This window comes from Notamacropus eugenii, chromosome 5, assembly GCF_028372415.1.
Source record: "Notamacropus eugenii isolate mMacEug1 chromosome 5, mMacEug1.pri_v2, whole genome shotgun sequence".
Taxonomy (NCBI): Eukaryota; Metazoa; Chordata; class Mammalia; order Diprotodontia; family Macropodidae; genus Notamacropus; species Notamacropus eugenii.
This window is the reverse complement of record NC_092876.1, coordinates 90,583,970-90,598,885: the sequence shown is the minus strand read 5'-3', so window position 1 is coordinate 90,598,885 and position 14,916 is coordinate 90,583,970. Positions and strand designations below refer to the sequence as shown.

Here is a 14,916-nt window from a genome sequence, read left to right as displayed (position 1 = left end):
GAGTTTGGAGCCTAAATTACATCAAGCAAGAGGCCAAAGGCTTCCAGATGGGGCTATTAACAAAGTTAATCTCTCCTCTTCTTACCTGTTGACTTGGAAACCAGAAATGTGCATATTCATATAACTGCAAATACATCACATCATTAAATCAGTAACAGAGTTATAACTAGCTAAGAGGACAGCTAGCATAATATTCATGTGAACAAAAGATTCCTCTACTGTATTCCCAACAAATGTTATCAGTCCTTTGAAGAACTCCAGCAAAGTCACACCCACTATCTCCCAAAGTAGCCCATTCAACTTCTTCAAATATTAAGAGTTTTTTTCTCATTTTATCAAATCTGAATCTACCTCTTTGAAATCCTATCCATTTTCCTGATTCTGCTCCCTGGGGCCCAACGGATCACATCTAAACTGTATTCCTTATGAAATTTGGAATACTTTAAAACTGTTTTCAGATCTTTTCTTCTTGGCCTATGCTTGTGATTTTTTCAGGGAAAATGTATCCAGAGGATAAATAAGGATAAGTACTCTGCAAATAATTGTCTTACAATGCTGCAGGGGGGTAAAAGGGTTCAAGGATTTGCCCAAGTTCATATAGCATATATGTCAGAGGCAAGATTTAAACCCAGATATCCCCTATCTGACCTGCTCCTTTGAATGGTTGACTTGAAAACCGGAAATGTGCATACTAATATAACTTGTAGGCTCATCACATAATGGAAGTGCTCACAGAGTTGGGAAAAAATCATATGCTGTAGAGCAAAAACTGGTTATGAGTAAAGATCCCTTTTTACAAGAGGGGTTCTCCTTTTCTCTTTTTAGAGGTAAATATAACCAGTCCCTGAACTGTTCTTTTGCTGTGACTTCCTGTTTCCTCACCATCTTGGTTCAACTTCCTTTGATGTATTCTAGATTAACAATGTACGGGAGATGCTATGAAGAATATGGACATGCCCACTGTCACTTACAAAGTCCTTCATGCCTAATAGAGGATTAATGACAGAGTATCCGTGACAGGATAAATTCACTGATTTTGCCTGTAGGTATAAGTTATTCATTTGTGCAGAACATATAAAAAATGCAGCAGACTAAATGAGCCATTTCTCCTTTTTTCCATTCACTGGTCACAGTTAAGAGACTATTTATCCCTTCCACATGGTAACTTTCCCCATCATGGTTTTAATATGTTGTGGGACAATATAAGAAATTAAATGGGAATTTGAGGTTGTGGGAGTTTGTTTTTCAAAAGCCATAGGCATGCAAAGGCTGGCAGACCACACAGAAAAAAAGTATTTTTACTTAACATTGACCTACATATATCTGATAACGAAATAGTTAACCCAAATTTTACAATAAGATACTGTAAACACACTATAAAAGAAAAAGATCAGATTCTCTGGTACAAAAGAAGGGCCAAAGATTTATATGGATTTTCCAGATCACAGGACTACCCTGCCCCTTAGTCCCTTGATGTGAAATGTGCAACTGTAGAGTTATAAGAGTAGACCTGGGTCCTTGGAGAGCGAATTCAACCTCAGAGTGACCAACCAGCCCAAGTTGGGTATGCCTCTGAACAAGAGATGCCAAGAGCAGGATCAGTAGTGGGTTATAAAGAATATCTGGATCTTGATTTCCTGGGCTCTCAGTTCCTGGAATATACTCATCAGAAGAGGTGACAGAGACATACATTAGTAGCATGCCTCTCAATCATTTGGCTACAAAGGAGCAGAAGGACACCACCATAGTTGGAAAATATTGAATCTCGACCTTTTAGAGAGAGGAGGGGGATTTCTCTACAAGACCAGTCTCTGTAATACTTCACTGCAAATCCCAGGTTTGAGAGGGGCAAAATCTGTTTATCTGTGGAGAGAAGTTATTGGACAGTAGAGCCTCTTGAATAGATGAATATTATGTATATATCCAGTGTTGTGTTGGAACCAGTTTTGACTTGGGAAATCATTTGTTAAATTTTTACTATGCTTGTTAAATACTTCCCTTCAGGAGGGCTCTAATTGCTAGAGTGGTCACATAATGCTGGAGCCCAGTATGGGTTCCTGGGACTCACCATAAATGAGGGAAGTTTCCTACTCAGCCAACCTAAGTATGTTTGCTGAACGTTGTGGAAAAATAAAAAAGGGTGGAGTCCAGTCTGCAGTGTTTTATCTTCCCTAAGGGAGGAGAGGTGGGAAGATGAGACTTAGGAAGGAGCATTTCATTTATTGTTTATAGACTACTGTGAGTCCACCATGCATTTTCTGCATTTTTTCTGATAGAAAAAAAGAGGTTGGAAATGGGGATGGTTGTTGTACTTTATATGAATAGTTACCTTAGGTGCATGTTGAAAGCCAGAGACTTATGGATCCACAGCTATGGAAACCAAGTTAAATATGAGTTATATGTTGACACTTGTCAGAGACAATTCTTTATATTAGAGGAAATGAGTCAGAGAGATATGATTTGGGGAAGGGAAGGTTACTCAAAATCCTAAACTCTGGATTATGCAAACAGTGTTCAGTCTTGAAGAAAATTACCCAAATCAAATACATGTGGCTTATTTTTTTTTCCTTCCCAAAGATGAAATGAAGAAAAGTGATCAGTCAGGATCTTCTCTTGCATTGTTGATGTCTAACATTTCTATTAATAATTGAATAAATGCATAGATGACAGGTTTTTCTAAGAAGTTGTATCAGAAGAACATTTTTAAACAAAGATCTTAGCAGGCTGTAATGTTGTGAAGCCTAAAAAATGCAATATTATTGGAAAAATGTTTAAGTTCAAAACATCAAGTTTCGAAGTAAAAGATGACCATGACTACTTAGAAAGTAGAACTTTTGAAAATAATTGGGGGGGAAGGGTTGTGGCAGGTTGTAAGCTATTACTGTCCCCATTTTATGAATGAGGAAACTGAGACTGGAAGAGGAAGAAAAAATGACCTCCCCAGGATCACAAATCTAGGAAACGTCAAAGGTAGGATCCCAACTCATATCTCCCTGATTACAAATTCGACACTCTGACCGCCTGTGCCATCTAGTTGTCTTCGTCAACGCACCAAGAGGATAAAGCAAACAACCAGCAGTCAACAACTTGTCCAAATATACAGCAGTCACTTGCACCTGAGAGTTATTCCTGGAAGTGACCATAAATAACCACATTTTTTTCTCAAAAAATGGGCCTTGAGAAACTGTATAGACATGTGAGGGGAGGAGATTTTAAATGGAAAGTACAGACTATTTGATGAGCCAAACACTCTGTCTTAAGGTTGGCATAACATATAGATTTAACATAGGCTGTTCCTTTAAGATCTCAGATGATAGGTAAGATGTTTATCACTCAAAATTGCTAAGTTACAGGCTAATCACTTGAAAAGGGCTCTGGGTGAAAGAAATGAAGGGTGGGGCTTTGTGGGGCTTCAAAAACCTGTGTTAAAGAAGAGATCTCTTTAGATGGAAAGAATGATGCTTTTTCCTCTGAGGACGTTCAGAGAAGGGTGGTCCTCTTATACTGACCTCAAAGAAGAAATCCTCCGTCTCTGCTGTGTGACTACAATGCATGTATCTCTTGTTTTCTTCACCGACCACAAAAAGCATTATGGTATAGTGGATATGACATTGAACTTGGAATCAGGACCAGAATTTGGTTCTCATACTGCTTCATACATTTGCCTGCTCTGCAACTATGAGCAAGTTATTTAACTGCTCTCAGCTTCAGCTTGCTTATCAGTAAAATAAATGGGTTGGATTCAATGGTCTTTAAGTTTCACTGCAGCCTAAAATATATTACACGAGGAATTTCCTAAATTTTCTGTTATGTCCTTATAAATTTACCTCACTATTTATTCCTGAACAAGCTCCTCTGTCTTCCATCTCTACCACATCCTCCTCTCATGCCCCATCCATGCAAGATACTTAACTAAGCAACTTACTACTTTCAAGTGGTTTCCTCAGGAACCTCAAGTGGTGACCTCATTGGGCAAAACATTCCCACTGATTATGAAAACACTTGAGTAAAAGGGATGAGAGCAACAGGTAATTTATTTCCTTCTTTACAAATCCCAAGGGTCAAGTTTGGCATGAGGGAGCACAAAATCCTAGGAATCTCTCATGGAGGTGCATCATTTAAATTTAGGTCTTTCTCTCACCCTCTATCTCAGACTTAATTTTAGTATCTGTTTCTCCATTTCTGTCTCTATTTGTCTCTGAGTGTGTATATTTCTCCACTCTTGTTATATTCTTCATTGATCTATGTCTCTATGAATAAGAGGTGTCTTTTAGAAGGCATTAACATTTTTTGTCATAGCATCAGGAACTGTGGGGCTGATGTGAATTTCAGGTTGAAGGTTATTATTTTGAAGATGATAGGAATATTGTTTTGCATTTCCTTGGTTGTCCCTAGAGGGGAAAAAATTAGTAGTTGGCTAAGTATAATCAAGTAATATTAGCAGTGTATTCCACACCCACCTTCCCATGACCGATGCTATATCAGAAGGCTTCATGGTTGTCTAAGCATGGAATTGGGAATGTATCAACTTATATGCTTAACAAAGAAGACTCAAGTGAGCAACTATGAAAACAGAGTTGAGCATTTTCTGAAAAGAAAGTCACCATTGCCATCAAGGACCAAAGAGAGAGCAACATGCACTGGTAGACATTCTCTGACTTAAGCAGGGCCATAAGCCAGAATTGATTAATAGATCTTATATATTCCTTTCATTCGTTGCATGTGTATTATTAATGTGTATAAAATATTTTCCACTGAACAACCCTATCAATAAGGTGGGGTCTCAGCATCATTATTCACATTTTACAAATGAGGGAATTGAGGTATAGGATTGCAAATACTTTTGTCCAGGGTTGTAGAGATGGTAAGTTATAGAGCCAGTGTTCATTTATGTCTTCAAAGAAAAATTGTTGTCATTTTCTTTGGTTTTGTTTTTTCAGTATTTTGCACTACATTTCCCTAGGACAAGGTTAAAAAAGTTTTGGTGGCACTCAGTGTGGGTCAGGGAAATATTTTTATACATGATCTCAATTACCTTAACTTGTTAGATTTCTTATGAATTTGTGTATTCTTTTTTGCCTTATAAATAAATCTCCAAACATGCTGTACAAGAACCCTGGAGTATGGCAATGAAGGACTAGGAGAGAAAGAGGTAAATGGGAACAAACAAAGGCATTTGGCTATGGCAGCAATGCCTGAAAAGACATTGACATTAGGATGCAGATGCAATGCATCTTTGAACCTAGCAAACCAAACCAGCTCAGAGACAAAAATTTGCAAACAAGGAGACAGAAAGAAAGATAAAAGTATTTATTAAATATTTCCCATGTACCCACAATTGGGCTATGGACTGGGGGACAAAAATACAAGCAAACAAGATGGCCCCTGACATCAGGCAGTTTATATCCCAACAGGAAAAGACAATATAAAAAGGGAAGATGGAAAAGAGTGGTGGTAGGTTCTCTGGTGCATGGTAGAGCTATCCAAGAAGTGCTGTGAAGACCCATGCAGGCTTCTTCAACAAGACACGGCCCAAATTGACCTATCTGAGCTAAGGAACCCACGGACCAAGTCTAAGTACCTGCAGGAAGGAAGTGGAGATAATAGTCCTAGTGGCTTAGAGAATCACATTCCAGGAAGTGACAGAGGACTGAGACTCAGTAAGATAAGGGAAAAGTTTACCTATCAGATTCAAGAGACCTAGAGTAAACATGGCATTAAGTTCTTTACTTAATAGTCAGTGGAATGAGTACCATACAAGTGAACATATACTAAGTGTCTGCTACGTGCAAAACAGTATATTAAGCACTGAAGAAAATATGGCAAAATCCCTGTCTTTCTATCATTCATAGTCCTACAAGGGAATAATTAACCAAATGAGAACTATAACTTGCAACATCACATCATATAGGTGCATAGCACTGAGGCAAACAGGTGGTGCAATGGGTAGAGTGATGAACCTGGAGTAAGGGAGATATGAGTTCAAATTCTTTCTCAGAAACTTGTTATGTGTGATTATCTGTTTCCATGAGAATGTAGACTTCTTGCCAATAGGGATTGCTTCATGAAGTGTAGCTCAGTGTTCTGCACTAGTAGGCACATAATAAATAGAAATTGATAGACAGATTGATTGATTCATGTTTACTCTTTATGAATCTTTCCTAATCAATGATCCTGAATCGAAAGTGACTGGAGTCATGTTATGATAATCATCACCAAAAGAATTAGTCAAGGTCCAAGTTTTATTATAAACTGTTCTAAACCTTGGTGTCTCTTTAATTACCTTTCCTTCAGATTTCCAATAAATCCTGTTTATTCCATCCCAATAACAGTGCTTCCATATCTCTCCTCTTCCTGAACATAATCCTCCACTCTAATAAATACCCTCAATACCACTACCTAGACTACTGTAATAATATGTTGAGGGTTGTTCCAGCTTACATTCTCTCTTACCTACGGCTTTCATATTTTGGCTGGACTAACCTCTATTACACACTAATCTGACGTGATTCTTCTACTCAGAAATACTAAATGGTATTATGTTGCCTTCTAGATAAGGTGTACATGGCTCCATCTGCATTAGAGGCATTGCAAAATCTTGCGACCACCTTTATCTTTTTTTTTTTTTTTGGTTTGCTTGTTTTAACCATTTTATTATTTTATTTTAATTATTTAATTTGTTATCAGTGTTTTACAATCACTCCCATATATCTTAGATTTTTTCCCTTCCCTCCCCCTCCTTTCACCCTTGCTCCCCACTCCCTTCTCAAGACAGCATGCAATCTTATACATGTTCTATACATACATTCTTATTAAATATATTTTCACCTTTGTCATTGCATAGAGGAATTAAAATTAATGAGAGAAACCATAAAACAAAAAACAAAACAAAACAACAAAAGAGAAAATGGTCTGTTTCATTCTGGGATCCAATTCCATAGTTCTTTCTCTGGATGTCAAAGGCGTTTTGCCTCAAGAATTCATTGGAAATTTTTTAGGTCCTTGCATTGCTGTGAAGGACAAAGTCTACCAGAAAAATTCCTCACACACTGTGGTTGTTGCTGTGTACAAAGTTCTCTTGGGTCTGCTCCTTTCACTCACTATCAATTCATATAGGGCCTTCCAGGCTTCTCTGAAGTCTTGCTGTTCATCATTTCTTTTAGCACAATAGTATTCTATTACATTCATAGACCACAGCTTGTGCAGCCATTCCCCATTTCCAGTTCTTGGCCACCACAGAGAGAGCTGCTATAGATATTTTTGCACATGTGGTACCCTTTACCATTTTTATGATCTCTTTGGGATACAGTCCTAGAAGCTATTTGTGTTTATCCTTCATTGCCAAAGAAGACTATGCCATCAGAGAAATGATGGCATGACTTGCACTTGACTTTGTTTGGAGTGAGGGAGGGCTGTGCAGGTCATCAGCCTCACTTCTCCTCCAGAGTCATCTGAATCCAGTGACTAGATATTCATCAGGATAACTGGAGATGACCCATGATGCCCTGGGAGACCTTGGGCCCCTTAGGGCAAGGTCTTTGCATTTACTCACTTAGGGTGAGGTAACACCCATTTATTGAATAGGATTGTTTAAGCAGTAGCCAGGGCATGACCCCTTTAATGAGGCCAAGAAAAAGAAAGACATCAGGCTGGGAGAGAAACAGCAACAGTTACTACTGATAATCACTCTAAAACTAGGATAACCCAGAAGAGCCCTTAGGCAGGGGCCCATTGACTTCCCAGCTTCAGAGAGCAGTAGGTTTAAAGTTTAAGGGGAAAGGACAGGACAGGGAAGGAAAAGAGGGAAAGGAAGGGGCCAGATAAAGGTAATTTTTGTAGAAAGGTACTAGAGACAAGCTTTCAAGATGAACATGTCCTTGGGCCTCTAGGTCCTTGAGCCCTATTCCCTCCCTTCCCACACTGTGGGTGGGTCCCTTGAGGCTCCAGACCCTACCCTCAAATACTGAGAGACTTGCCTGGTGCCTCTAGTACACAATTGTTGGATTCTGATTTCTAATCTATTACAGTATCTGCTTCTGTTTTACGGGCTGAGCAGCTGTGGCCAGTTCATTCCACTAGTTCTGACTGAGCAGCCTGCCAAGTCATCAGAGGGAATCTTTGTGGTGACCTGAATCACCTTGTGCAGGCAGTTGTAGCTGTTAAAATTTTGAGGTCCAAGACCCTTAAAGCATGGACTTCTGTCTACAAACTGGAAATACATTTCAACTATCTCATCCTGAAAGTCCCTTCTTAACCCTTCCACTTTCAAGAAAGCATGACTTGAACAATGGAGAATGGAATTATTTTTATGTGAACTGCATTATCCTTGTATTTTAGGAGATGGCAGATTTTGAGGGTCTTCTATACAGAAAGCTGTTAATGGAGCCACTTTTGACTCAACTAACCAAATGACAATCTGTCAGTGGCCAGGCGCTTCCTTGTAGGAAAATTCCCTAGTTCTTCCTCTATTAAGACTATGGAAATCCTGGTCATTGATGGTACTACTAGAGTTGAAAGAAGCTAGAAAACTTAATTCTACTGGAGAATTGGTACTCTTTGGGTTCTCAAGGTCACAAACTTTGTGAACTATTCTTATCTTCACTTTGGGCTCACACCTCTCTTCCTGGAGAGAAAATGCCCCAGAAGCAGACTACATAATAGTGATGGCCCACAGTACTACTAGATATGGAAGAAGCTAGAAAATTTATTCTGGTAGATAATTGGTATCCCATGGTTCCTCAAGACCACACATTTTGTAAACTATACCTGTCTTCCCTTTGGACCTGGACCTCCCCTCCTTTGGAGAAAGCTACTCCAGGAGCAGACTGTAAAATGATGATGGCCCATGGCCTGGCAGCAACTGTGGAAGTGGTTTCCATGATATGTCTTTGTCATGACATTGGGAAAAAAGCCAACCCTTATCCTGTGTCTCTGGCAGCCTGTCAGGCATCAAGAGATCTTACAACTTTAGTGGCCCATGATTGCTGAGCTTCAGAGGAACCTGTAGATATATGGACATCAACCTTGCCACCTCAGAAGTCTCTTTCCCCAGTGTTCTCCCCAGAGGACCAGAATTAACAGTGGATCAGGGAGAAGCTTCTGGGACTTGATCTGCTTCCCGTCCCTCCATTCTCTGGTAGACAATTCTGCTTCAGAAATTCTGAGGTCACTTGGCAACTACTAGTTTTAGTGGCCAGGTCTTAAAAAAAGATCTCCTTGCCACCTTCAGCCATTAATCCAATAATAAAAGCACCAGTAGGGGGAAGACCAGGACTTCATGTTGCTACTAGACCTGGAACAAATTCCAGAGGAATAACTCCTGCCCCTTACCACCACTTCCCAATAATAACACTGGTTTTACAAGGCCTGTAGGGATTCTTTGGCACTTTGGACTATACTGGCCACCTCTTTGACGTTATGGTAACTTTGACTACCTAGTAAGAAAGCAATGTAAAAGAGGTCTTTTATTCAAATTTCTAACAATGAAACAAAATAAAAGTGTTCTACACATGGTGAATGGGAAAAAAGAAAAGGAAAGAAACGAAGAAAGAAAGGTACTAGAAACCAAGCAGTCATTGCTTTTGCAAAATCAAAAAATGATATATTTAGAAATAAAGGGGCCTTAAAGATGATCTATTTCGAACCTTTTATTGCACACATAAGGAACCTAAAAATTAGATAAATAAAATGGGCTGCCAAGGTCACATGAATAGCACATTGCAGGGCTGGAACCTGAACCTGAACAGTTGCTTTGACTCCTAGTCCAATTCTCTTGCTAGTACATACACTGTGCTGCCTCTGAGGAAACCAAAAGGATAAAAGGATTTAAGGCTGGAAGGGACCTTGCTTTAACCAAACAAGAAATCAATACGGATTTTTAATAACACACTAGGTGCCAAACATTATGTTCTCTGAGAAGACAATTTCAAAGAAATGAAACAATTTCTCCTCTCAAGGACCTTACATTATATGGGAAAACCAACAAGCATATGCATAAATACAGATGGAAAATAAATATAATGACAATAAATCCATATCAATTTAAGGTAACTAAATATAAGGCATTTAAGTAAGGAGGGTACTCCAGCTTGGCATAAAAGGAAAGGCTTTATGTAGAAGGTGGTTTTTGAGAGCACTCTTGAAGAAAGAAAGGGATGTTATGAGCTGAAGGTGAGAAGGGCATACATTCTAGGTATCGTACAGGATTTGCCAAATGGATGAGTACATGGAGATAGAAGGAATTGACGATGACAACAAAATTACAAACCTGAGAGAAGAAAGGAGGTGCTTTCAACAAAGATAGAAAAGTTTGGAGAAAGATGGGTTTGGCTGATCACATTTGAGTGATGCATGAGAAGATGGAAAATCAAAGAGTAAAGTCACTTGTCCCCAAATTTACGCAGAAGAAGAATCAAAATACATACCTAGGTTGTCAGACTTCAAATCCATTGCATGTACCACTTCATTACTATACATCAGAAATCTTTCCATTGTGTTATCTAACCCTCCTCCATTCCCCTTGTTCAAAACCACTGTTTTTCCTTGTTAAAGTCACCAAGAAAAAATTCATCTAGCTGTCACTTGCTGAAATCATCTTGGTCTGTGAAACAACAAGTGAGACACTCTGTTCTTGATTTGTTTGGTCTTCATCCCATATATGATAGGGTTCATCATAGGAGGAGCCAGCATGCAGACATTAGCCATTAGAATATGGACATGAGGTGGGATATGTTTGCCAAATCTTTGGACCAGAACTGTGAAGATTCCTGGGATGTAGAAGAGGAAGATGACACAGGCATGGGAACCACAGGTGTGGAAAGCCTTTTGACGAGCATCCTTAGAGGGTATGTGAAAGATGGCATGGAGAATCATACAGTAGGATGCAGCAATGAGGATAATGTCTAGTCCCACAGTTATCAAAAGGACAAATAAACCATACCAGATATTCACTTGAATGTTGTCACAAGCATACTTGGCCAAACCAATGTGTTCACAATATGTGTGTGAGAGAAGATTATTTTTGCAAAAAGTTAGCCTCTTCAAAAGAAATATGATGGGGAATATGGTAGCAAGACTTCTGAAGAAGACAGCCACGCTGATTTTTATAATCACTGAGGGGGTAAGGACCATTGTGTATCTCAGTGGGTAACAGATGGCAACATAGCGGTCAAATGCCATTAACAGAAGGATTCCTGATTCAGCAATAAAAGTTGTGTGAATGAAGAATAATTGAGTAATACATCCATAAAGGGATATCCCTCCAGAATTATACCAAAAAATTGCCAGGGCTTTAGGAACTGTAATATTGGAGAGGCAAATGTCAACTGCAGCTAACATGCATAGGAAAATGTACATGGGTTCATGAAGGCTGTGATCAGTGACAACAATAAAGATGAGGAGACTGTTACCAAGGAAGGCAATAATATAGGAGATAAAAAATGGGACTGAGATCCAGATGTGATGATCCTCCAGGCCAGGAATGCCTAGAAGATAGAAAATTGTATGGCTTATGACAGTGATGTTAGTGATGGCCATGTTCATGGCAGGACACCCTGTCAAGACAGCAATATCTCAGATTAAAAGATAGGTTTAGTATTTTTGATTTTTAAATATATATTTACTCTTTTTTTGCCCAATCACATGGTCCATTTTTGTAAATGTATCATTTGGTGCTGAGAAATACATATAGTTTTATGCTTGTTGCTCAAAATCCACCATAAGTCTTTCAGCTCTAAATTCTGCAACTTTATTTTTTCAGTAATATAGTTTCCTTTTTATGTCATTCTGTGAAGTTTGTCAGCCTCTGAAAGAGGAACATTGAAACCTACTATAATCATTGTTATTCAATACATCTTTTCTCAATTCAGGTTATGCTTAATTATTAATTTACCCTATGTCAATTGTTTGAATATACTTAGGTTCTGATATTGGTTCCTTCTTTCAATCTCAATCCCCTGCGTTAAATCACTTTATCAATCTGAAACTGAATAAGAAATAGAACAATTGGTCAATGAAATAGATTAGGTATACAATCTTCTAGTTGTTCAGTTGTTTCAGTCATGTACAATTTTTCATTACCCTATTTGGGGTTTTACTGGCAAAGATACTGGAATGATTTACCATTTTCTTTTTCATGTCATTTGCAGATGAAGAAAGTGAGGAAAACAGGTTTAAGGACTTGCCCAGGACCATCAGCTAATAAGTATGGGAGGCCAGATTTGAACTCAGGAATATAAATCATCCAGGCTCTAGTCTTGGCATTCTATCCACAGTGCCACCTAACTTCCCCATGTATACAATATACAGTACTAACTGAATATAGTAATCTAGTATTTGATAAAACCCAAAGATTCAAATTTTTGAGGCAAGAACTCTCTGTATGAGAAAAGCTTCCAGAAAAACTGGAAAGAAATCTGGAAGAAACTCCAACTACCATCTCATTCCTTTTTACAACCAAACTGCTAGAAAAATCTCTTTGTAATTGATGTCACCTCCCCTTTTTTGACTTCCTATTCATAGTCTACCATCCATCCAAAATCACTATTTGACTAAAACAGCTGTCTCTAAGTTGGACAGTATTCCTAGTGTTAAATTTAAAGACTTTTTTTAGTTGTCATGCTAAAAAGAAAAAATAAAACAACTCTTTGCAAAATTGACAATATTCTTATCTTCCCTTTGTGTGTGTGTGTGTGTGTGTGTGTGCATGTGTGTGTGATAATGTTCTGTCATGCTTCACTTATTGATTCTTCTCAATCTAATTTGTGGGAACATTATCCATATCCTTCCTGATATGCATAGGCGTTCTATTCTAGACATTTCCCTCTTCTCTTTTTATATTCTTTCTGATGCAGCTCATCACTGTCTCTGGGTTCAACTACTATACTTACACAAATGACTCTAAAATCTCAGTGCACCCTTCATCACTCCTTTTTCTCCAGTCTCACTTCTCCAACTGCCTATGGGGCTTTTCCACTTGGATGTTTCATAGGCATCTCAAACTCAATACGACCTGAAACCAAACTCATCATCTTTATTCCTAAACCCATACCTCTTCCTAAATTCTCCATTTTTCCTAAGGTAGCAACGTTTTTCTAGTCATCTTGGCTCACAAACTGGGAGTCTTACTCCACTCTTCAATCTCTCCCATCTCCTCATCCAATCAAATGCCAAGAGTGGTTGATTCACACTCTTCAAATTCTCTTACATGTTTTCCCCTCTCTACCCCTACACCAAAAGTACTCAAGTTCAGTCTCTCATTAGCTATTTTTTAGACTCTGACTTAGATCCCTATCTGATTTCCCTGAATCCATTCCCTTCCCTTTCTAGTTAATCCTCCACACAATTGCCAAAGTAATATTTCTGGAGTAAAATCCTGATAGTAGAACTCTAATAAAATGCTCATCCTGGGACAGACCTTATACACTATTGAGTCTAAACATCTCATTTAGTGGGTGATGAAAATGAGTTCTAGAAATATTAGTTGACTTGCTTAGGAACACAGAAATATAAAATCAGAGTTATCCTGTTCTAGTCTGCCCAGCTACTAGTACCTTCTCATCCATGGTTGCCTTGGGCCTACTTTGTATTATATATACATACACATATAATACATATATATATATATATATATATACACACATGTATATGTATATATATATACACATGTATATGTATATATATATACACACTCACACACAAATGTATGTAAATGTATATGCATATGCATATGTGAGTATATGTGTGTATACACACATACACACATGTATGTGTGTGGTATTATGTTTTTTTTAATTGCTACCAAGGTTTTCATTGGAAGAGTGATGGTATCTTATAGAGTCACTAGTTGTGAGGGGAGGATCAAATGAGACCATCTGTACAAAGTATTCTGCAAACCTTAAAGCAACAGCACTGTAAGATATTGTTGTTCTTATTGTTATATCCAAAACTTTTGCTTTATGAATGCTGGATTTGATCTCCTTCCTTCCCAGATTGAGAGCTTGAGAGGTTTATTCCAGTTGACAAGTCATAACAGTAAGCATCAAGATGGAATACCTTATAGCCAGGAGTGCTGTGATGCTGAAATGAGATTGTGGATATAAAGCACTTTACAAATCTTAAAGTGTTATGTAAATGTCAGTTCATTGTATTATTATTAGACTACAATAATTGGACCTAAGATCTGATGATGACTTCACTCCCTGAGGATTGTGTTTCACAAGAGCTGAGTTCAAGTAATGTTGTAGTAATACAGGGGTATGCTGGCAAATGTTTCACAGACTCTCCACCACATATATATGCAAATATATACATGTAAATATGTATGCACACATATACACTTATGTGCATATATAATATGTATTCACACTTACATTTAAGTTTATCTCAATTATTAACCCTTTCAAAATTCTAGACAATCAACAAAACAATAATATTAACATTAATTCAAATATTAAATTAAAGATTACTGATTTCTGATGTATGAATGCTCTCATAAAATATAACACTCTGCTTGTAGGGGCAGAGCAGCCTTCAACACCCCCTCCCTGCCCCCTGCTCCCTACACACACTTTCAGCTGTAAAGTGATGCTCCTAAAATCCATGGAAACCTGGTCTGCACACTTCACACTGCTTCAGCATATTATGGAATAATCAGTAAGGAGACTATAAAAAGAGCATGAATTGTTGCAAAACCAGGAAATAAAAAATATTTCAGCTAATCAAGAGCCAGAGCTGGCTGAAGAAGAAGCTTTGAGAGTCTGCATACTGACATGAAGAGGCTTGTCTTCAATAAAAACAAGAGCCTTGAGTAGATGAGCATTAAGATCTTTTTCACATCTGATACTTCATAACTCTAGATAAGGCACCAGGATAGTGCAATGAGTAGAGCACTGGACTTAGAGTCAGGAAGACCTGAAT

At 38.2% G+C, this 14,916-nt stretch overlaps 1 protein-coding gene across 1 annotated transcript; it reads right to left on the bottom strand.

Annotated features, from left to right (window-relative positions):
* Positions 1 to 10,590: 10,590 nt before the first annotated feature.
* On the bottom strand, positions 10,591 to 11,541 carry LOC140508684 (olfactory receptor 52B4-like). Its single transcript, XM_072616574.1, has one exon. The coding sequence runs from the start codon at positions 11,539 to 11,541 to the stop codon at positions 10,591 to 10,593; it is 951 nt and encodes a 316-aa protein (XP_072472675.1).
* Positions 11,542 to 14,916: the final 3,375 nt, after the last annotated feature.

Bases quoted from the DNA above. Each gene is read 5' to 3' on its own strand.
- LOC140508684 (XM_072616574.1), bottom strand. From the start codon at position 11,541: ATGAACATGGCCATCACTAACATCACTGTCATAAGCCATACAATTTTC.